Consider the following 22,314-nt stretch of genomic DNA (forward strand, 5'->3'; position numbering starts at 1 on the left):
AAGTTAATATTAAAGCAGTTCCACATATGTGTCAGCATCTAAAGCCTTTCCCTGAAAACAAAATTCTTTGATTGATTCTAAATTTTATTATAATGTGAAAAATAATTTCAGCTCAACATCACCCCAGCAAACCCACTTTTCTGATAGCTGACTAAATGATATCTATATTTTGTCAGGATGTGTTTGCACAAATCTTACCATAAATTGTTGCCATAATGTCAGCCCACCGGGCTTGAAGGATGTCTGCTGCAATTGCACAGGACAGTGTCCACAGTGACACAAAGTGCACAATCGCATTTGCCCTGAGTCAGTTGTTGGCTTTGTTGACCGTACCAGGAAGGACGTCTAATTGCAGAAAAGCCAATAAGCCCGAGCGGACCTGCTCACCCGAGCTGCATAATAATGACCACGGCATCCTGCGACCTCTCCCTGACTCATCTAGCGGAGGAAACTCTGGCTGTCGACAGCAGTGAGGCAGCAGAGAGAAAATGCATTTAAAAAAAAAAAAAAAAAAAAATCATCCATAACTTCACGGTAATCGCTGCATGTTGACGTAGTATTTCACAAAACTGAAAAAAAAAACAACTGTTTGTAAACATCATAGAGGGCAAGTTTTGATTTATTTGCAGCCATACTTGTTAACCTAACAAGGTTATTTGATCTGTACAGTCTCTAGTTGTAGCAGAGCTAAAGCTAAAGCTAGCATTTACCTTGCAACTGAAAAACCTAAACATGCAGGACGGTGTTTCAATTGTGTTCTATTTTGTTGTTTTGTTTGTTGTTAACAAATCATAGTTCATTAGAGAATGCAATGACCATTTATCTTGGAAATAGGAGCCTTATACAACTGCTTCAATTGCAAAATAAGTAACGTGATTTTAGAGACAATGTCTTAAAAAATGAGAATAGTTTTGTTTTATCAGAAAAAAATGTGGCATAAAATAAATACTGAGCATTTTGTTTTTGAGATTTGTTTTAATGAATGCCACCAGTGACTCACTGACTCCACTCCTTCACTTGGCTGAAACTCTGCAAATGTTCAGGCAAGACCATTGTGAACCAAATCAATACTGAATGAACTCAACCAGGCACATAAATCTTAAAGGGCGTCCAAAGTTATGTCCAGAAAAGTATGACCTTTGGGTAGAGAGAGACTTTTGAATGAACGTTTTCTGTGACTCAGATAAGGCGCACTGGAAGGTTTGTTCTCTTGGCAGTGAAAACCAAATGGCGAGTAGTCGGCAACTTCAGAGATATCACTACGCACCAAAGCCTCTTTGCTGCTTGAATGAGCATCCACAGCTTATCAGGGCTCCTTTTGGATGTCAAACGTGGCCTTAGAAAGAATCTTTTTTCTTTCTCAGTACACCTTTGACAAGTTCTATTACACAGATGAATGGCTATTTACTTGGGGGAAAGCATGGACTAGCAAGACCCTGTTAAGAACTCTCCAAACAGCTGATATCAGATAAGGTCCCTGTTCATTAAAAACAGAGCTGCTGCTTTATCACAGGGCCAGAAACTTTAACATATCAACAAGCAGCTTCTTCTTATGAGAGAAGCAGTAACCACTGGGTCAGCCAACCAAGGCCTTGTTGCTCATATTGATAGTAAGTCATAGAATCACATGCATTCTATCAGTACAGTATTAGTGCAAATTCATTAAAATCTCTGGCAACAGTAGCTCAGAGACGTCCATTACCTGATAGGTTGGTGGTTCAAAATCCATTCCATCGCAGTCTCTGTCCTGGTGTCCTTGGACAAGACACTTGACCTACATTGCTTTGATTCAGATTGGCAGCCACTGCTCTGCCATTCCACACCTGCTTAGCACCAGCAGATGTGGTGTGAATGAATAATAATTCTAAGAAAGTGCAATATGAATCCAAAATATTATTATCTCAAATCAACAAATGCACATTTAGGACTGAACTTTAACGTGTGTGCAATACTAAGCTTCAAAAGTGACAGAATTTTTACTCAAACACAAATTTCTCAATGTCTCAAACTCAAATGTTGTCATTTCAGTTTTTCAAACTGTCTTCTGAAGGGGCATCATTTTGGTGGAGTTTTCTGGGACATTTTTTCACAAATCCGTTTTGAAAACCCGTCCGACCCATCGGTTTCCCAGCCAGTTGGTATATGACTGGACCAGTCAGCTCCCTTTAGAAGAAAGAGGCGTAAACACAGCAGCTGCATCACAGACGCTGCACTGTCAGTGCTTTTGTCAAAAGTTCACATTCACTGATGAAAACATGAAGGAGAAGCACTAAAGGCTTCTCTCCTCTGCTTCTTCTGCCCGGGTTTTGCTGGGAATCAGGCTGAACACACAGCTCACTACGCGATGGTGATGCCAGTCGAGAGCCTTCAGCATGGTCTCGCTGTCACCACCTCGCACTCACATCAAACGCAACGCCTCTGTGGCAGTTCAGGTTTTGTTTCGCGTGACAGCGGCAGTGCTGGAGCTCCTGAAACCGCAGACGTTTGAAAATAGCAGATTCCACGGCGAAATCCAAGGAGATTGCAACCTTTCTTCCCAGCTCCGTGCTGCGGTAAAAACGCAGAGAGTGGCGCCGCGGACCTCATGCAGTACACAATCGGTCAGATAGCCGCACACGAGTTGGAGTGCGACGCACAACAATGGTTGTTTACCGAGCTGCGTTTGTGGCCACGACTGTCGAGTTTATTCAGGCTCTTATTCAAGATCTTCTCACCCGTTGCAGCACTACTGTTTGTGCAAGCATGCAGCGTTCGTCTGTGTTCCGGTCCTCTCTCATGGTTAATCGTGACAGCAGCACCTACTGGTCCGGCACGCACACTGCAGTGTCCTTGTTTATCGACGTAAACATGAGGATGCAAAGCAAAGACACTATTTTGTGGTCCAGATTTTTTTTTTTTTATTTATTTATTTATTTGCAGCTTTCATTTTAAAACAGACTCAATCAACAGAGACTGAAGACATAAAATGAGTCCTGAATCCTTTTAAATAAAAAGAAGGTCAGTCCAGTCATCTTCCATCGTCTGTGTTTTGCTTTGACCCAAACATTGAGCTCCTTCGGACGTAAACAGATGAAATGAATCTCATTGGTTTGAGTAACGTTTCATCTGGTGCAAAACATGGTATAATGAGATAAAGCAAAGACGGACGCTGTATTTGGACCATTGGATCTGACAGCTGGGGGCGACCACTGAATTACGCAGAGGCTGCAGCCACGACATCGCAACCGTCAGCCTCTCCATTCACTGTCTTCAACGCTGACCGACCGCCGGGATGCTGAGCTCCGACACGTTTTGTGAATAATGTCAGCAGCTGCTTCTCACTCACACACTGGAGCTTCAACCCTCTCCTTGTCCACCCGTCCACTTGAGAGGCTGACGAACAAAACCACGAGCAAAAGAGCAGGAGGAAAACGTTTTTTGTTTTTCTTGCCGTCAGCTGAAAAAAACAACAACTCCCATACCACCATTGCTGATGCTCCCTCTCCTTTTCATCTGGCCATTCCCCAGGGGGGGTCTCCACGGCCAATCATCTGCCACCATCTCACCCTGGCCCTCTGCTCGGGCAACAACACCTCCATGTACGAGCGTGTCCTGACTTACCGAGCCAATCTCTGCCAGTCCAGGGTCGTCTACAGTGAGAAGCCCGCGGGCAGACAGTTCCGCACCATCTTTACGGGGCTGCTGCGTAATTAAAGATGTGTAATCTCAGCACGCACAATCGAGGTCTCCTTCTCCCCGGGGCCGAATACTGCACCGATATTAGCTTCTTATCTGCACCCCGATGTTGATTATTACCAAACCCAATCGATAAATCGTTGAACCGTCAGGCGACGTTCAGTCCTGCTGCGCACCGTTGATAGCTTCAGCCTCAGAACGCAATGGGGCTAATTTAGCCTTATCTGCAGGCAAATTCCTTCCCCTATTAAAATTTAACAGCCCCTCGTTATGTAATGTAAAGTTAGTTTCTGGAGCAGCGGCACCGTAAGGTTATATCTTTTGTAATATAATAACCATCCATTCAGCTAATGGACCCGTGCAAATGTGCAATAAATGCAGCAGAAACGGTGCAGAGGAGAACTGCACGCGTGGTTAAACTCCACACTGGGTCCTGCCTCCCGAATCCAGTTACCACTTTCCCAGTACAGTAATGGTTTTACCGCGCTAAATCGCTGCCGATGACACCGGAGTCAAACGCACGAAAAAACTCAATCCTCTGGCCCGGGCAAAATCTGATTAGAGCCGGCTTTGTGGAGATTGAGGCAGCGAGAGAGAAACAGATAGGGTTTTAGATATAGCTCACTTTCCCCCCCTTCGCTGTCCTCCTCCTTGGCCCTTCGCCAAGGAGTGGCGTCCACGGTGCGATGTCAGAGACAGGGCAGAGGCAGGCAGGTGAGACTGATGAAGGATCGGCACTCGTCAGGAGGAGGAGAAGGGCTGCTTTGATGTGGAAATAGATGGGAAACAAGAGTAACACCAACCCATTGTGAGACCCAGAATGGAAAGAACATCATTCATTGCCAACACAATGCAGATCTTTAGTAAATATGTGTTCAAATGTATAAGAGGAGATGCAGTATGGGAGAAAAACATACTTTAAGTAGTCAGTGTTTGGTGAATATTTGCCTATTGATGTATTTGATGTGTTGATTCTATCTGAAAAACAATACACGATGTCATAAAGCAGCAAAATACTAAGTCAAATCAGTGAACGTGCAAGAAATTTAATAATGACTGGGATGGAAAATGTGGAAGCACTGAAATGTAAAGGAATGTAAGAGCAAAAATGCTAAAACAAGATTAAAAAAAAAACAGTGATAACTGTATAGATTTATACCTCATACCTGTTAGCAAGTTCGTCAGGGATTGGAGATCTGGATCTACCTGTTGAGTCTGTTTAAGTGTGTTGGTTATTGATTTGTTATGCCTACGAAAGTCTGGATGGGGAGCTCATGCTCATGATGCTTCATTCTCAATGAAGCTGTCGAAGAAGAAGCATCATGTCCAAGCACCTTTATTGACATTTTCCTCCATCTAACTACATAACGGAACATAAGACCCTCTGGTCGTATATTATGGACATGTTCACTGTGGTTCAGTTTGTTAAATAGTATAGTAGTAGTAGTAGTATTTTGTTTTGTTTCATTGCTCAAGTGGTCAAAACAAGCTAGGTAGCTCCCACGAGCACCGTGTGTGGCGTGTGTTGATAGTGTTTATAGCACACAGCAAACTATGGTTTATAGCATGAGAACCTTTTTGAGAGACATTGCGTTTCGTAATTAGGGCACTGCCATACGGGCTTCCTTTAAAAATGGCAGCACAAGATGGCAGCTAACTAGGAGTATGACTCTTGCTCTATGTATATTCTTATACATACTGTATATGAGAACCTTTCTAAAGGTTGGAAAACCAAATGACTTTTATTGTACCTCAAGTATGCACTTTTATTCATGTGTTCAGTATGTTAAGCTTTTCAGAATATAAAAATTATAAATCATGCCAAATTTACACACTGGACTTTTATATAAGAGTAAAAGTTAAGATTAAAAACATTCTACTCACAACAACACACGTTCTACCGAGCTTAAATGTAAGTCATAATTGTCTAGGTGTCAAATATGACTCAACACTGTCACAACGTCCTGTTCCAGCCACGGCATCCACCGCAGCCTCTCAGCCATCTGTGTCAACCTGCCAGAGGAACGATCCCACTAATGTACAGCACAATTACTGCTAAAGACGGATGGCAGGAGTCGAACATTCTGAGCAGAATCTGAGCTTGACAGGGTTTCCATTAATTATCTATTAGAGGAGTCATACTGGACACTTAGGATCTGATATTCCTCCCACGTATAATCAGGGCTGTCTGCTGAGGACGTGACAGCAGAAACTGCATGTTCCATACAGTCCAAGCATCCTTTTGACGTGCATGCCGCCACATTCATCTTTCTCACGCCGCTGCTGTTGGTCCAGCTTTTTTTCCTGTACAAAACTAAAGACGAGCAGCAATTCAATCAGGTGCCACACGAACCAGGTTCTTGTTTTCCTGTGTTTTTTTCCGGTTTCCTGAGATACACACACGCCAGTTGAGCTACTTGGCTGACTATGAGCAATGCTTCCTGAAAGCACTAAAAAATCTTTTATTCTCATACAAAGCTTGACTACTGTATATGTTTAGCAAATGCTGAAGAAAGACTTTCATTTTGTGTGAAATATAAGAAAACCCTTGAAACAGAAATTGGATTTTTTTTTTTTTTTTTTTCAAATAATATTGGCCTTTCATACAGCGTAAAGCAGAGTCACGCAGTCACATACCGAGGTCGTTTTTTTTCTTTTTAAGAATACACACAGACCTGCTTGATGATAAAAACATACATTACATACATATAGTCCCTTTAACTAAACTCTGGATATATAAAAAATATTTATTTTCATTAATCAAATATTATGTTGTTGCCCGAGGAGAGCGTGGGGAGTTGGTTTCAACTGCACTGAATTAAAACCAGCACAGTTGTAGTTAATGAAATGCAGAAATCCAGAGTCAGAGGAGGGTAAGAGCCCACGATGGCGAAGAAGATGCAAAATGTTCAGCAACAAAAAGAGGAATGTTTATGAGACAAAATGGCAATATGAGATATACATACATACAAGAACATATTTACTCACCAAGAGCTATTTTCTTTCTTTTCACATTTAGTATTAAAATGAGGATTTCAAGCTCAGTAGGTTTACACTGCACTGTAAATCAACTAGAACACTGTTGGTGTTGGTGGTGTTGGTGTTGTTGTTTTCATTACACATGATTTTAAACTCATGAACCTGAAGTGAATCAGGCGCAGTAGCTCTGCCTCGACTGTGCCAGGCGTGTTCTACAAGCAAGAGTGAGGCTGTGGGCCAGTTTTTACTATGACTCGATAGCAAGTGGCCAGCTGATGGCCTGCGAGGTCACATGGCCTGTGAGACCCCAATGGTTAGTCACTTTATATGTGCAACTCCATTAACAGTTCCCCAGAAAATAATTCTTGTTGGTAAGGTCTTTACCAGATGAACGTGATACAAATGTAGCAAACAAACAGATGGGAAGGAGGAAAAGTTCCATCTGGTGTGTCAGATGCAGACAGGTGAAATTAAGGAGGCGGCAAACGCAGCTTGAATACGTCCAGGAAAGGTAACAAGACGAGACAAAGGCGAAACTAACGACGATAAATGTGGGGTTGGCCCAAACAAACTGAGCAGAAAATCCTTCAAGACAAAACGGGAAACGCACTCAGACGGCAGCGCCAAAGATGATGCAAAAACAGAGAAAAATTAGACTTGCACCCACCACCGTGGCAGAGTACATAAAACTGAATTTTAAAAATGCAGCGTGTTTCTGTCACGCTATCGCTTTTGCACAGCGACTGGAAGTGTCAACATCAACCAGTGGCTGAGTATCAGAGAAGGAAGAGGAAACTGTCTTTGAGAGCAACGCCGGCACAATGCTGATTGTTTTAGATGCCGTGTGCTCGACCTGCGCGTGGTCAGAGGTTGTAAAAATAGGTAGCGTAGAAACGCAGGAGACGGCAGGACGCTGACACGTGGGCTCGAGGAGAGAATGACGGAGTGGGCTGAGGCCTGAGAGAACGACAGAGTGGCTGCCAGGACTGGAGGATGAGGCGGAGCGACAGATGTGGTAAACAAAAGTAACAATGACTAAATGCCGAGCTGCCAGGAAAAACTGTAATGAGATGCATTCGATCAAAAGTGCATCCAGGATTGTGGGTCGTTGATCCGGAGAGACGTGCGCGTCTGTGCCGAGTTCAACCAACTGTCAGGCACAGATACGAGCCATCCGAGTGCGTGAACATCTGGCCAGAGAATGAATGCGCCCACATGCACGCACACAATTCTCTTGCGCAGCCTAATCCAACAACAGGAATCAACTTTGGCCTGAACCTCAACTCAGCTGCAGTTTATACTGTTCCGCTCTAAACTCAAACTGCTTTGAACAGAAAATTTTGTGATCAAGTTTGTGCAGATCAGACCAAATTGTCAGGATGTGTCTGCACACTTGCTGCACTTGATTGATCACAGCTTTCTAAATGGAAAGATGATGAATCAAGTGTCGAATCTCAAGACCTTTACAGTTGGTCAGCAGTGGAAGGCCAGAGATGATCAGCCAGCACACACCTCTGGAAAACAAAATCATCACTTTGCCCATTTCGTCGGCTCTATTTGAAAGTAGAAGTGAAGTAATGCTTTAGAAGGGCGTCATTGCTTAGTTTGCAAAATAAAAAATGTATTTATAAAAAAATAAATAAAAATTCTTGCACAATAATCCAGGGTGCGTTAAAAGGAAGTCACTCTGAGGAGTGCACAGGGATACAAAGTGTTTTTACTGAATGCACATCCCTGCAGTGCATCCTTCCGTGGTAATCAGTGATATACTGCCCACCAAATTGCAACACAATGGGCCTCTCGCTAATGCAGTAAATATCAAAAAGAATATTACACCGGCCGTGGTCTCCTTCAACGTTTGAGGCTGCGCGCATTAACAAAACATCACAATGGGCGTGGGCAAAAAAGCAGCAGCAACAATTTCACGCTGATGAAAGCAAAAGTCCTGAAATAGAAGCACGGACGTCCCCGGTGCTGCTCAGCTCCCAGTCTAGCCTCCCTGCCTCCCCGCCCGCCGGCCCACTAACAGACTGCTCCCATCAGGGAAGGACCCAAGAGAACCGGCGAGGCCCAATAAAGCTCTCCGGCTCCCCGCCGCCCAGAAACAAGCGCTGAGCGGCCTCATAATTACTCTGCTGGCCCTTTTAAGAAGTCAGAGAAGCTCTGGCTGCTCCATTACTCACACTTTGCCAAAGACACAGCGTGGCTCCGCGGGGCTGCACACCAACTACCACTGTGTAGGTAGGAACACAAGACGCAAGCAAACGGGCAAATTCTTAACTCTCCAACAACACAACCACCTCCGTGTCGCGCAGCTGATGCCGATTAGACGCTTGACTCTGCGTTTTGGTAAAGTAGCTCAAGGCTGTTGAGTGGAAGGAGGAAACACTGACTGCTTAAAAAAATCGGAGTTTCTCATTCAGTGTTTGGTGCTGTCGACTGATTTGGCACTACACCTGTCAAGCTGGAACATCTGTGTTTTATTCTTCAAGGCTGTTAGTTTTAAGGTTGTGGGGGATAAACAACAGTTTTTTTATGTGTTAGAGAGAGCAAACAGGTACAATGTAGCACATTATGGTTCTAAGTTAAGCGTCTTCGCTGGAACTGTATAACGTTCAAACTAATTTTTTTTGATTTACGAATCAAGCTGTGCTGAAAACACAGGACCACATGGAGGTGGACGCTGCGTTTCACAGAACACCCAGCACCGGCAACACATGTTCCACATCAAGCATGAAACACAGCCGCCGGTGCAGCCTTTAAAATACAGCAACTATCAGCTGCCATATGCCGATCTGTCATCCCTCAACAACACGGCACGAAGAACATAAAGTTTCATTCCGACAAAGCATGAAGCTGCCTGATGGGTTTCAATCTGCTACGTGTCACTCCTTTACAGCAATGACATTCAATCAAGTCCTTCAAACGTCTCATCACGTGCAAGATTCGCTTTACCAGCCTAGCCGATCCTTTAAATCTTTGGATTGCCACCTCTTGGCCTGTTGTGATGTCACAAAGGGCACTGATATGGCTTCCCAGCTTCGTGAGCAGAGCCCTGGTTAGATGTTCAAACCTCTGGGACTGTCTTGTGGCCACTTTGGTCTTGTTCCCTTCCTGAGATGTGGAAGGTGTAGGACAGGATCAGTTTAATAATTTGGGCTAATCGTGCAGTCTTCATGAGAACGAAAGGTTTTTATAAATGACAGGCTATTCTACTGGGGTCAGGGAAGGAAAATAAAGATTTGAACTGGTAAATGATGCGAGACCTTTGAAGATGACGTGTATCTAAAGGATACGAGAGCAACAGAAAGAAACTGAATATCAGAGTAGAATGTAATTTAGCTGTAAAAACCATTCAGCCATACATGTGTTTTGTACTTTGTAAACTGCAGCCTCCACTTACTTACTTACTACTGCATGATGTCCTGAGAAGTTCCGTCCTTTGGACTCCACCGTGGGAAGCTTTGCCTCAAAGTTTGACACATTCGGGTTGAACAAAACTCACATATTTTTACGCTTTACAATGCGGAGCTGCGGCTTAACTGCAGCAGCAAACCCAGAAAACAGCAGCGCAGCCCGTCGGTTTCACGGTGAGGAACCTGCATATGTAATGGCAGAGCACTGCAGAGCCTCGGAGAAGAGGATGTTAAGAGGAGCGACTGCAATAAAAGGGGTGTGGGCAATTGGGAAGCCACGGGGAGGAAGGAGCCACGCGGTTATTGAAGCAACATCTCCACCTGCTGGCCACTTTTAGCAAAACCAGAGCAGAGGCTTTGGATCCTCTTGCAAGGTGACCTTCCTCAAATGGAAACTTTTGGCCAATTCAATAAAAGTATTCAAGCCATTCTGATAAAACTAAGAGGTAAGTTTAAGGGTGAAATCTGGAAGCTTGTTAAATATTTGATATTATATGAACCACAACAAAAGTTCCAGATGCAGGAGTTTCCGGTTTCCTGGAGTGAAGTCCATTCACATCCATGATCAGGCACCACAACAACTACCAACACAGAGGGCGTTCAATTAAGAGGACACAGTCAGTAGAGGTTTGATTTTTATTTAGTTCACGTTTTTTAAATTTACATTTTCTGTTGAAATTCATTAAAAAAGATAGCCTAAAGCATCCTCAGCGTTGCAGACCGTATCACAGAGCGGCTGTGATCAAGTAAAGAGTGAAGCAGGAGGAAGAGGACTTTTTAGTAGGCACATTTTTCAAATGATACATTTTGAATCTAATTGATGGCAACAACAACAAAAAATATGTACAGCAAAATTACCTTACTGGTGGCAGGACATGCTTAGGGCTTCTGAGCGAGCGAGTGAGGGTTAGTGAAGCGCGGTTTGGACGCAGACGCAAAGTTTTGTTCACCGTCCACGAAAGACGTTTGAAGTCGACTGAGCGGCGCAGCAAACTTCCCGCTTCAGTTTGAAATAAATTAACCTTGAAGGAGGAGAGGAGGTGAGGAATATTAACAAACTTGTAAACCAGCTGACCGCGGCAAGTCAAACTGCGCGAAAAATATTCCTCGGGCGCGTTTCAATACTGAGCGAGGAAGTGGACGCCGCGCCCACTGGCCGTGTGACGCGAGAAATAAATTAGGAAACAAACAAAACAAACAACTGACTGTCGTATTAGTTTGCATTTATAAAGAGTACCTGATTTTTCTCTCCTGCTAGCCTAAGTCTGATACCATTGCATAACTTATTGAGAAGCCTGTCACGCTCTTTTTCTATAAAAAAAAAAGAAAAAAAGAAAAAAAAAACTCACAGTAATTCGTTCATTGAGCTCGAGTCCAGATGCCCTCTGCGACGGGGCACAGGATTCCACCCTGCAGAATCCACATACCTTTCGAGTCAAACACGCTGGATATTCCCAACAAATAAAAAGGACACTTCTTGTTTATATACATAACACTTTTGTACAGTCTTTGCACTTCCGCGACAACGGATCGAAGCGTCTCCACACGCAGAGCAAAAAAAAAAGGGGGAATCGGATCAAATGTTGAGTGGATTGAACCCGAACCTGGGAGTTCAGCTGAGCAGTTAGCTGAAAAATAGACGAGTTCAACTGCATGTTTTTTTTTTATTATTATTATTGGAACGCTGTGGGGGGGGGGGGTAAGGGTTTTCCAGTGGCGGACTCCTACTTTACTGACCTGACATCAGCCGTAAAAGCTCTGGCTCACTTTCACAGGAGAAACAGTAGAATCAACATGATGAAGGGGAAGCGGAATCGCTTCTGCGCTGTGATCAAATTAGCGCATGATTTTTTTTTTTTTTCTCGCGCTCCAAAAGGGACATCAAACGCTGTTTTATCTTAATGAAATGTAAAGTTTGGATGATCTCCCTGGGGCCAGTGACAAATTAAAGGAAGAGGGAGGGCAAAAAAAAAAAGAAGACACTCCTTGTGAATGTGAGAGGCACTGAATGTTTACAGTCTGAGTCAAGTGGAACTCCAAAGACGAGGCCTGTCGTTTGCCCTGCTCTCTTTCTGCATACAGCTTATTCCTGGCTCAACTCTCCTGTCTCTCTCTCTCTCTCTCTCTCTCTCTCTCTCTATCACACACACGCACATACACTCACGCACACCCACAGTGTTGTCCGCGCTTGCTCAGCGGGTGTGAAGCCCAGACAGGTGAGGCGGCTTTGAAACTCCACCGGCTCTCGTGCGCCAGGAAATCTTTCCACCGAGGTGTCAAAGCGACGACTGGACCGTCCCGAAAACACGAACCACAGCCTGCCGCAGTGTTAACACACACACACACACACACACACACACACACACACACACACACACACACACACACACACACACACACACAAAAAAGGCAGCCAACAGTCTGGGGGGTTTGGAGAGAGGCGCTGTGCTAGCCAGGTCACTTGGGTCCTTTGGAAGGGGTGTCCGTCTCCGTGGACTGGCGGCCGTCGTTCCAGGCTTCCCTGGTGCTCTTCAACGCCTGCGTCCGCTGCTGGTCCACCACCACGTAGTCCACGCGCTCGTCCGACGGCGCCATGCCAGTTCCGTTGTTTTTATTCGACTGAAGAGGAGGAAGCGGAAAAGGCCAGTTAGTTAGATCATGTGAGCAGCCCAGCGGCCGTTTCCACAACCGCGGAACGACAGACAGGCATCAGGAAAACGCATGATAAAAAATGAAGGCTAATGTTGTTTAAGACGGTAAACTTGCACTGTGCTGGGGAGCACATTCCAGATACTCACCTGTGTTGTTTCATCTCATTTTTTTGTTCATTTAATTTTTTATTACTTAATATTTCCTTTGTGTAGCTTTCAACTGTGGCCTTATAGCATTTGTTTCCTGTAAAGTGTCCTTGGGTGTCCACTATTGAGTAAAGGCTACTAAGCAGGTGCCGAGTCACTTCTAGTTCCAGTTCCTTGTAGTTCAAGTAAGTCTTGCATTAGAAAACCCAAGGAAAATCACCACGAAAACACTAAAAACTCATTCAACAATGCATGCGTGGATTTCACAGGGCCTTTAAGTAGCGAGTAGTTCAGAGTGTTGGCCAACGTACCTTCCTCGGTGGGGTAGACTTGCCGGGGTCCAGATCCAAATCCAGGTACTCCACCTGCTTGTCTCCCTTGGGCTTCACCATAGGACTACTCCCACCATCCGCAGTCATGGGCGCACCCAGCTTCAGGTTCTGCACAGGCCAGGGAGGGAGCGTTTCAGTGGTGAGGGGAGAGGAGGACACAGAGACCAGCAGCGTCCACGCGGAAACAGAGCTTGTGTGTTTGGTGTACTTTAACGACGTTGTCACAATAGCCGACATATGATGGCAGGAATTCTGATGTTTGATGGGACGGAATGTGGGTGGCCAAGAACTTTTTTTCATTTTCAGAATATTCACAAGATTTGTGGATTCAAAAACAAGCACAAGGGGTGATTTTAGGTGATGATTACAGATAAATTCAAACTGAAACTGTCAACTGTCATGTTAAAAAATATACATTGGGTTGAAGGCGTTTCTGCAACATGCTATGCATCATTTTCTTTGCTTTGGCCATGACATGTGACATAGCATTGGATATGGATATGGTATTGTGACAAGGCCATATGCGACGTGTTAATCTCTAACTACAAGTGCAGTGTAGTTACTTGAACTAGGATGGTCACTAAACTAGAACAACAAGTGATAATACATCATCTCTCAATGCGGCTGACGCTGAGGAGCTAACAAGAGTGAACGCCGCGTGCTGCGCTCGGTGACTTTCTTTTCTGCGGTTAATTCCTGAACACAGTCCTGGCTCACCTCCTCTAGGGTGTTTAGTTCCTCCACCTCCCTCTTTACAGGGGTGATGGGGACAGTGCAGTAGAAGGACTCCTCTCTACACAGAGCGGGGAATGGAGGAGGGTGCAAAGGAAAAAAAAGGAAAGAAAAAGTGCAAATGGTCAAAGAACGAAACTCAAGGAAAGGAAAGCAAACGGAGCCAGAGCTCGGAGGAGTCGCCAAAGCAACAGAACTGGAGAGAAGAAAGAAAAGTAGGTGATAAAGCACAGGAAGCCAGGGGAAAATATCAAAGCAGAGGCTGGAAATGGGTTAAGCTGTTACAGAAAGGGAAATAAAAATGATTCATGTGATACCCAAACTGCTTGCAAAAGGAAGAAACAACTGGCAAATGACTTCTGTTTTCTGCAGACGTAATAGGAAACTGATTTAAAGGGCCTATCTGACAATGTTGAAAAGACTGTACCAAGAACACAAAAACAGGATCTTTGAACCACAGAGAGGGAAGCAAATCTGACAAAAATCAGCATTTTTGGGGGTTTTACAAAGAAGCAAACACCTGAAAAGCAGAAGAAGCAGAAGCAGAAAAACAGAATGAAAGAAGCAAAGTGGAGAGGGGGTGGGGGGGTGGGGGGGGTGGAGGGACTGCAAAGGAAAGAGACCGAGGAGGCGAGGAGTCCGTCTGATGCGCCGCGCTGCTGACACTGCTGACTCTGCTGGCGCTGTCCGCGGTGGGAGAGGCCTAAACACTCTTCTCACAGGACCTACAGTGCTCACGGGTGCACGTGTTGTGCAAGAGGCTTCATGGCCTTGCTATGCTCCAACGCACATCCTCAGCAAATCGCACAAGGACGCGAGTGGTGGAAGAGTATCGCTGCGCCGCCATAGAAATAAACAAGCAGATCAGCGTCTGGTGAGACTGGTGGAAGTTCCAACGCCATCGTTCATGTTGGGGTAACATGAAACTCATCTCCAGGCGGAGGGAGATTAAGGGCGATCGCTGAAATGTGTCGCATTCAATTCCATTTGGTTCCAATTCACGCTCAGGAGGAGCCGTGGCAGGGGGCTGCATTTATTCAATGTGGTCGATGGTATATTCATAAGTCTGCGTTCACCCAGATGGGTTCTGGGGCCGTGCGGTAGGAAGTGCGGGCCGGAGCCCCCTGCTGGCCGCTTGGTTTCTCAGAGGCCGGCTGGGCTGCTGAGGGCGACCGAGGCCGTCGTGGACGCGAGCTGCACCAACTGCAGCCGAAAGCGTTTGCGGTCTGATGAGTTGTGAAGAGTTTCAGTTCGTGATACTTTACTTCCTTTATTTCTATGGCTGACAGCGATATGCTTCCATTGAAAAAAACAAAAAGCAAAAAAAAAAACGAAAATGAAAACCAAACTTTAAGTTGCACAATTTTACAGCATTGCATTATCGGTGATTGAAGTGACGTGTACTGACAGTGGGGCAGTGTTGTGTTACATACTGGTTCATCGGCGGACATATTAGACACCATGGCTACATAATTCTCATCACAGTCCTCGGAGTCAGTGCTGGAGGCCGTGCTATGCACCGACGGCGGTCTCGTCGGCATTGGGAACCTAGAGAAACTGAGCAGCATTCACAGGGTTTACACACTTGACTCACGGGCACACGCACACGCACACACACGCACACACACACACACACACACACACACACACACACACACACACACACACACACACACACACACACACACACACACACACAAAATATTACACGTAACACACACGTCAGAAACAGCTGAGCCAGATTAGCAAACAGCTTCCCGTCTCAGAGGCGGAGCTACTGTGGTGGCTACAGTAATGCATGATGTGTTAGTGTCTATGGCTGAGGTTATATCAACACTATGCTCTATAAGAGGAGGAATGTTCACACCATCAGCCCTTTACCATGTGGTTTATTTTCAATGCAAGTATTAACGTAAACGGCTGCTTATAACCCCTAAATGCTTCAGTGAAGCAATTAACGGTTATGGTCTGTGCTCCTGCTAGGGAGTAAAACTGAAGAGAAGAGCCTCTTCCATCTGTCCTCAATGCCAACAAAAAGAGAGCCGGGCCCTCCAGCGGAGCCGACTAGTGTGAACACACCTGCGCGATTGTTAGCGTTGTGGAGGAAAAAATAAGGACACTTACTCTCGAGCGAACGAGCGCGTGACAGGCGAGCGGACCGGCGTGCACGGCTCCTCCCATTCTGGCAGTGGTTTGATCTCTAGTGGAGCGGGTCTTCCTGAAGCAAGGCACACAGGGCAGTCAGTCTCCGGTGGTGGTGGCGGCGCACACACAGGTACGCATCACACACACACACAAGACACATCAGAGTTGCTGACAGTCCAGCAGAAAAGTTCCGTCTGTGCTCCAGAGGTTTAATATATTAAATAAAAGGTTATTTCTATTTTTTTTTTTACATAGTAATGACTTCATCCCATTTCTTTATATTTTTGCTTAAAAAAAATAAAATCATCTTAAAACAATAATATTGCATTCTAACATACAAATGTTTATTTCTGCAATGCCAAAAACTTCAAGATTTAACAATTGGGTATATGAATTTAAAGACACTACTTTAAAAATGTTTGGGAGAATATATGTGTATATTTGCAGTGTCTCTTTCGTTTCCTAGATACATCTAAAATGACATAAAAAGAATGATATAACTAAGTTATATCATTCTTTAAACCTCAGCTTCCCAACAAACAAAGCCATTAAATCCTGCCTGAAAACAGCAAGCGAATCATAGAAATAAAGCAAATCAATGAGGCCTTTTATTACTGACTCAATATATATAAAACTACAGATTTGTTAAAAAAGAAGAAAAAGAAATCTAGCGGCACAGACTGTTTGTACACATGCAGGAGGCCAGACGTTACGGGTGTTTGTCCATTTCCTTAGATAATATCGTTGTTCAATTTCCTCCAGAGGCGCCGCCTCCGGAGCCCAGGTAGTGTTTCATGTGGAGCAACATCTCAGTGTGCGCAACCGCGCTCGGCGTGAGGTTATTTACGACGGAGGCGCGGGGAGTTAATCATGAGTCCGTGTGTGCGGAAAAGATGAAATGAAATGAAAGGAAAGTGAAATTAAATGGCAGTTTGTTTTTGTTTTTTTATTTACACGCGGCCCCAGAAGTGGATCTAGTCGAAACAGCCCCCCCCCCATCCTCCCACCCTCCTGCATCAGGTGTCTAATCACCACTCTCCCGCTGGCTGCGTAAACAAGTCACACTTGATTAAAACAGCAGCTACGGCACCGCCGTTACCCCGACCACCCTCCCTTCTTTTTTAACAACTTGTGATTACCAGCACATTTCATTGATCAGTTAATCTTTGGCGGTCCCAGCAGAGACGGACCACTAGGGGCATGCAAAGAGTCAAGATGAGGAGGAGATTTGGAGTGGAGGGGGGAGGAGGTGGAGGGAAGGGGAGGGTCAGAGAGTGGAAAAGTTTGTTCAGACACACAGTGGCGGCGTGGCGGAGTACCTACCCTTGCGGCGTCCCCTCGGGAATTCACCTACGGTTTGAGAGTCAGTTCGCTCTAAACCGACACCTTTAGCTCTTATTATTTTAGGACTCTGACCTGATTGGTGAAAGAAAACCGGGGCTTATTACAGTTTTTCCTTTTCAATTTTCGGAAGATCACAACAGTACACTGCGACAGCTGCCCCCTCCGACCCCCACACCCCACACCCAGGCCATGCAAAAGCCAGCAAGGACCAGATGGCCCCTGGAGACGACCCGCTCGCCTGATTTTGGCGCGGCACATTTTTAAATCAGAGAGACTGTCGATCATTGTCATGACAACGGCCCACAACCACAGTGTCCAACATGCACCTCGCTCCATGCACCACACCTTCCCACACAAGGACCGACACGGCAGCTGCGCATGCACGGCAGGCTGCCGAGGAGCGCCGAGGAGAGCGCTCGCTCGCGTGTTGTGCACGAGACGGAGGAGCTGCCAGAGCGGCAACATGCTGCAGCTGAGTGAGGTGAAAACACTTCTGCAGGGAGGCTCAGAGGGCAAAGGTGAAATGTGTTGGGTGAAAGAGATTTGACTGTGGAGTTAATAAAAATGAAAAAAAATGAAAGTTCATGCTACTGAGATGTTTAGGACGCTGAAGCGGAGAGTTAAGTGAACACAACATCAGCACAGACAGTTAGTGAGTTGAGTTAGTTCCAGGAAATATTCTGCATAGCTCATGGTGGATGGATTTTTCTTTTTAAGTTTTTTTTTTACATAATTTGTTGGAAAAAGTTTTTTCTTTTGTTGAGCCAAACTGCACGTCAGCACTTGCTAGCAGTGGTATTTACTATTTATATCAGAAAATAAATAATGAAGTCTGTTTCTGTGTGTTATTTTGGACTGTGCACACATGTTCAATGTGTGCATAATGCCGTTACCCTTGAAAGGGTAACGGCATTATAGCTATTTTTCAGAGCTTTATTTTCCATCCTATTACTACAGCGCAGCAGCCTTCTGTAAATGACCATGCAAAAGACTCTCCGGCAAACAGTGTATTTAGAGCTCTGTTTACATCCTGAGCAATGAAAGAAAACTCTCAGCTTTTGCTTCCAAACTTAGTCGGGGCTTCCACACTTTCAGTTCAGGAGAGTCGGGGAGTTCACTGGTTCAGTCATTTCATTTTAGGGCAGCGGTGCAGTGCTGTAGAGTCTAATATTCTGCAATTAATTATTTAGGGTTTAAGTTTGAGAGTCCAGGGAGAGTTTATTTTACTGTTGAAATATATATGTGTATATATATATATATGTGTATATGTATATATGTATATATATATATATATATATATATATATATATATATATATATATATATATATATATATATACATATTTACATATATATATATATGTATCAAAGATACATCACTTTTTTATTTATTTAAAAAAGTGATGTATCTTATATATGAAATACATCTGGATGATAACGATGACAATCAAAGTTTTTGTTTGTTTGTTTTAAACTGAAAGAATTATCACTAATGAACGACTGACTCAGAGGGCACACTAACAAACACTGTACCTCTCAGAAATACACTAAATCTCATCTGGTGGCATTTACGTGAATTGACGTCACTAATCTAAATCTATTTTTAGAAACGGCTCCCTGACACCCTCGCATTATCCCCTCATTTTGCCCTTTGCACGGCCACTTCATGCGCCCAGATTCCACTTCCCCCCGGGGGCCTTTCATCAAAGAGCCATTCAGACGAGGCAAACAAAGGGGATGGAGGTGACCACTGAGGGCCCGGGTCACTCGGTGGCACAGGGACCGCCCCTCCCCCCCACTAACCCCTGTCCCCTCCCAAAGCGTCTGCAGGGGCCCTCTGGAGCTCAGGACAAAAGTGCTTTTGACAAGGAGCTTACTGTGCTGGGTTTAAGAGGATGTAGACTGGACTGAGGCAATTCATCAAGAAGTGGACGGGAGCTGATCAAGGAGGGACGCCGAGGGGAATCAGTGGCATTCGACATAAACCAAGGGCCAATTTCCAGGTTGTAAAAAAAAAAAAAGGATTAATAGGAGAAAAAACAAAGCTAAGCTACAGCTTACTCTTTAAAGTTTAAACCCTGTGAAAACCTTGCGATGTGAACGGGTAGAAATGATGATGTAGTTTTGCACACAGATGGCCATGTGACCATGAGCCAGGCGCAGAGAGCAGCAGTAGACGAAGCGTGCTCAGTTGTTTGCATTAGCGAGGACAGAGCCAGCTGAAGGACGCTCAGCAGACATCCAACCCACAGCAGGACCTTGACAGACGCACACAGCGTGAGCCTCGTCACAGCTACGCATGCACACACAAAAACACACACACGCCGGCACACACACGAGCCCCCTCACCTTTCCGATCGGGCTTGAGGTTTCTGTCCACGGGCGGCGGCTGGCAGTCGCTGGGCATCGGCCGGCGAGGAGGCGTCTTGGGACTGGAGCGGAAGCCCATGTGGGCCGGCGGGGGCACCTGCTTGCCCAGGGAGGAGAACTCCATGGTGCTGGGCGTCATGGGGACGTAGTTGGCTTCGTGCACCGGCTCCGGCCCGCCGTGGTGGGACGGGGAGTTGGCGCTCATGGGGACGTAATTCTGGTCCATCTCTTCCGCAGACTGGCTGCCCACCGGCATCATGCCTTTGTTTTTCTGCGGGCGACAAATTAGACGGAAAAATGTACAGAGATAAATAAAACCCCCTGAGGTTTTTACAATCTCATGAGGTGGGTTGTTACAGAGGTATATCGCAAAAGTGTCATGGAAACACTGTGTTTCCATGACACATCACCGCGGGTCACCTGACCAGTTCACTTCAAATGAAAATGTGAAAAGTGGAGACATTTCACTCCACTTCCACGGTTCAATGGCATCACACAGCTCACCGAACGTATCCCGGATCATTCTGAAATTCCGAATCCACAGTTTGTCTGTGATTCCTCAGTGACGATCCGCTCCCATACATACAGATTTTGCCTTTGAACCATCACCCGCTGCCTTCGTCTCCTGATGGTAACAGCGGCAACTGCGGTAGCGACAACTGAAATAGCTGCTCCAAAATGCAAATGGTTTGTACCATCATCCTTATGTGCTTCACACCATTCACTGGCGACACCTGCAAATCGCAATAGCACTTTGAAATTTTAGAAATATCGCTTTTATTTTGTGAAAAACTGTCATGGAAACGCAGCCAGTGTGTGGCTGTCCAAACCCGTAGTCCTGCGGCTACTCCTCTGGACTCACTCAGACGCCTTCCAACCAATAAGAGTGACATCACGTGTGGACAATTTCCAATTGCTCACTGCATGTCAATGAATGTAAAATACATTGGCAACAACCCTCGACTGATTTCTCTGGAGTACATGTGTGAAAGAGGCTCAACACAACAACAGGCAGAGCCAATGCAAATAAGTAGAAAGCAGCGCATGATATTAGTCCATATTCTGGCGAATCAAGCAAAGGAACACAAACTATTGCACTAAATAATTGAGATTAATCTGATGTTAAATAACTACAGAAACAGGAACCTCAATAAAATCATGTTGAACTGGGCTGGAAACTTGACCTTCATGTTATTCTAGAATAATACTCTGCTGTTTTATGTCTGACACTAAATCCCCAACCGCATTCGTCACATTACCAAAAACCTATCACCCAACATTGACAATTACACAGGTCTAAACCAAAAAACACCAAAATAAATTTTAAAAAAGGTCACAAGAATTCTGCAGCACCACAACACCAAAATTAGAAATGAACAAATTGGAGCAAACATAATGTGTTCCATCACCACTGCCAACTACTAACAATAGAGCAACAGAACATTCAGCCTGTGCTGGAGAAAACAACAGAATTCTGCAGAATTAAGAGCTTATGCAGGAACAGTACTTACGAAAAAGTTGTTGAAGTTTTCGCTGAACTCAAACGAGCAGCTTTTGTCCGAGGGGAATGATCGAGGAATGTCATAACAGTCCTGGGATCCGAAATCTGCAAGGCAGTCGAACAAAAACAACATGAATGTCAGCGATCCAACGGTTAATAATGATATAATTAATTCAAGTCTGTCTGGCAAAGAATGAGCCGTGAGAAGCAGATGATTTGTGCCTTGCAGCTGTCGAATTTGTGCACTACAATCGCTGCAGTTTGTAAATCTCATCAAGTGCTTATGCAGATACAGATGTAGTTCAGCTGCCGTGACAGGAATTACAGTTTGCTACAGAATTATTTAATTCTTCAAAAAAAAAAAAACACAGACAAAGAAGAAGAAAGGACGGATCCGGCTGAAGGAGGATTCTGGGAAGCCATAAATCCAATGAAGTCTTCAGATCTGACAACTTCAATCAGAAAATCAAGTCTTATTGTGGGAGAACCAGACTGCTCACATGGTGCAGTGACCTGAGCCACCACGAGAGGGAGAAGTGAGTAAACGAAAACCCTCCCTGCCTCCAACGGCCTCTTTTCACAGCAGAATGTTCTGTTCTTTTTTTTTTTTAAGCCCTTCAACGAGGGACGTTGTGAGCTGATTTTAGATCAGCTCTATAAAGGTAACGCTGTATTTTTAGACAGACTTTATTTTAAGCGGTATGTTATTTTTAAAGACAGCTTTTTTTCAGAGCCTGATTGTCCAGGTAAACACAGAATGATCGCCATCTGACATTCAAAGGTTTCAAGCGTGCAAATGTACAAACCTGATTTCTGATTGATGACGACATATTTGAAAGTACATACATGTTATTTCCTTTGCAGAAGTACCAAAAAGGCATGTATTAGATTGATAACTGAAGAGACTTTCTTAAAAGACCATGTCTGACTAAAGGTCCCATTCCCGCGTGATACAACCACCCTTTACTTCTTCACCTCGCTCCAACATTGAGGAAGCAATCTGCTGGCACACTGGAAATCTA

At 44.8% G+C, this 22,314-nt stretch overlaps 1 protein-coding gene across 8 annotated transcripts in view; it reads right to left on the reverse strand.

Annotated features, from left to right (window-relative positions):
* Positions 1 to 12,369: 12,369 nt before the first annotated feature.
* Positions 12,370 to 22,314, reverse strand: part of gab1 (GRB2-associated binding protein 1) — a 45,179-nt gene continuing 35,234 nt past the window's right edge. For 5 of the 8 annotated variants that reach the window (XM_076032867.1, XM_076032914.1, XM_076032905.1 and 2 more), the window contains 7 exons: positions 21,303 to 21,397; positions 19,771 to 20,062; positions 17,401 to 17,493; positions 16,057 to 16,150; positions 15,366 to 15,489; positions 13,180 to 13,308; positions 12,370 to 12,689 (listed from right to left, as the gene is read on the reverse strand). In XM_076032867.1, the coding sequence (XP_075888982.1) occupies positions 12,528 to 12,689; positions 13,180 to 13,308; positions 15,366 to 15,489; positions 16,057 to 16,150; positions 17,401 to 17,493; positions 19,771 to 20,062; positions 21,303 to 21,397 (989 nt within the window). In that variant the 3' untranslated portion in view covers positions 12,370 to 12,527. Of the gene's footprint in view, positions 12,690 to 13,179; positions 13,309 to 13,917; positions 13,994 to 15,365; positions 15,490 to 16,056; positions 16,151 to 17,400; positions 17,494 to 19,770; positions 20,063 to 21,302; positions 21,398 to 22,314 lie in introns of those variants that run through there. The other 3 variants (XM_076032881.1, XM_076032889.1, XM_076032923.1) reach the window with 3 other exon arrangements.

Source organism: Nelusetta ayraudi, unplaced genomic scaffold, assembly GCF_046127955.1.
Source record: "Nelusetta ayraudi isolate G7.1 ecotype Tasmania unplaced genomic scaffold, CSIRO-AGI_Nayr_v1 ptg000004l, whole genome shotgun sequence".
NCBI lineage: Eukaryota > Metazoa > Chordata > Actinopteri > Tetraodontiformes > Monacanthidae > Nelusetta > Nelusetta ayraudi.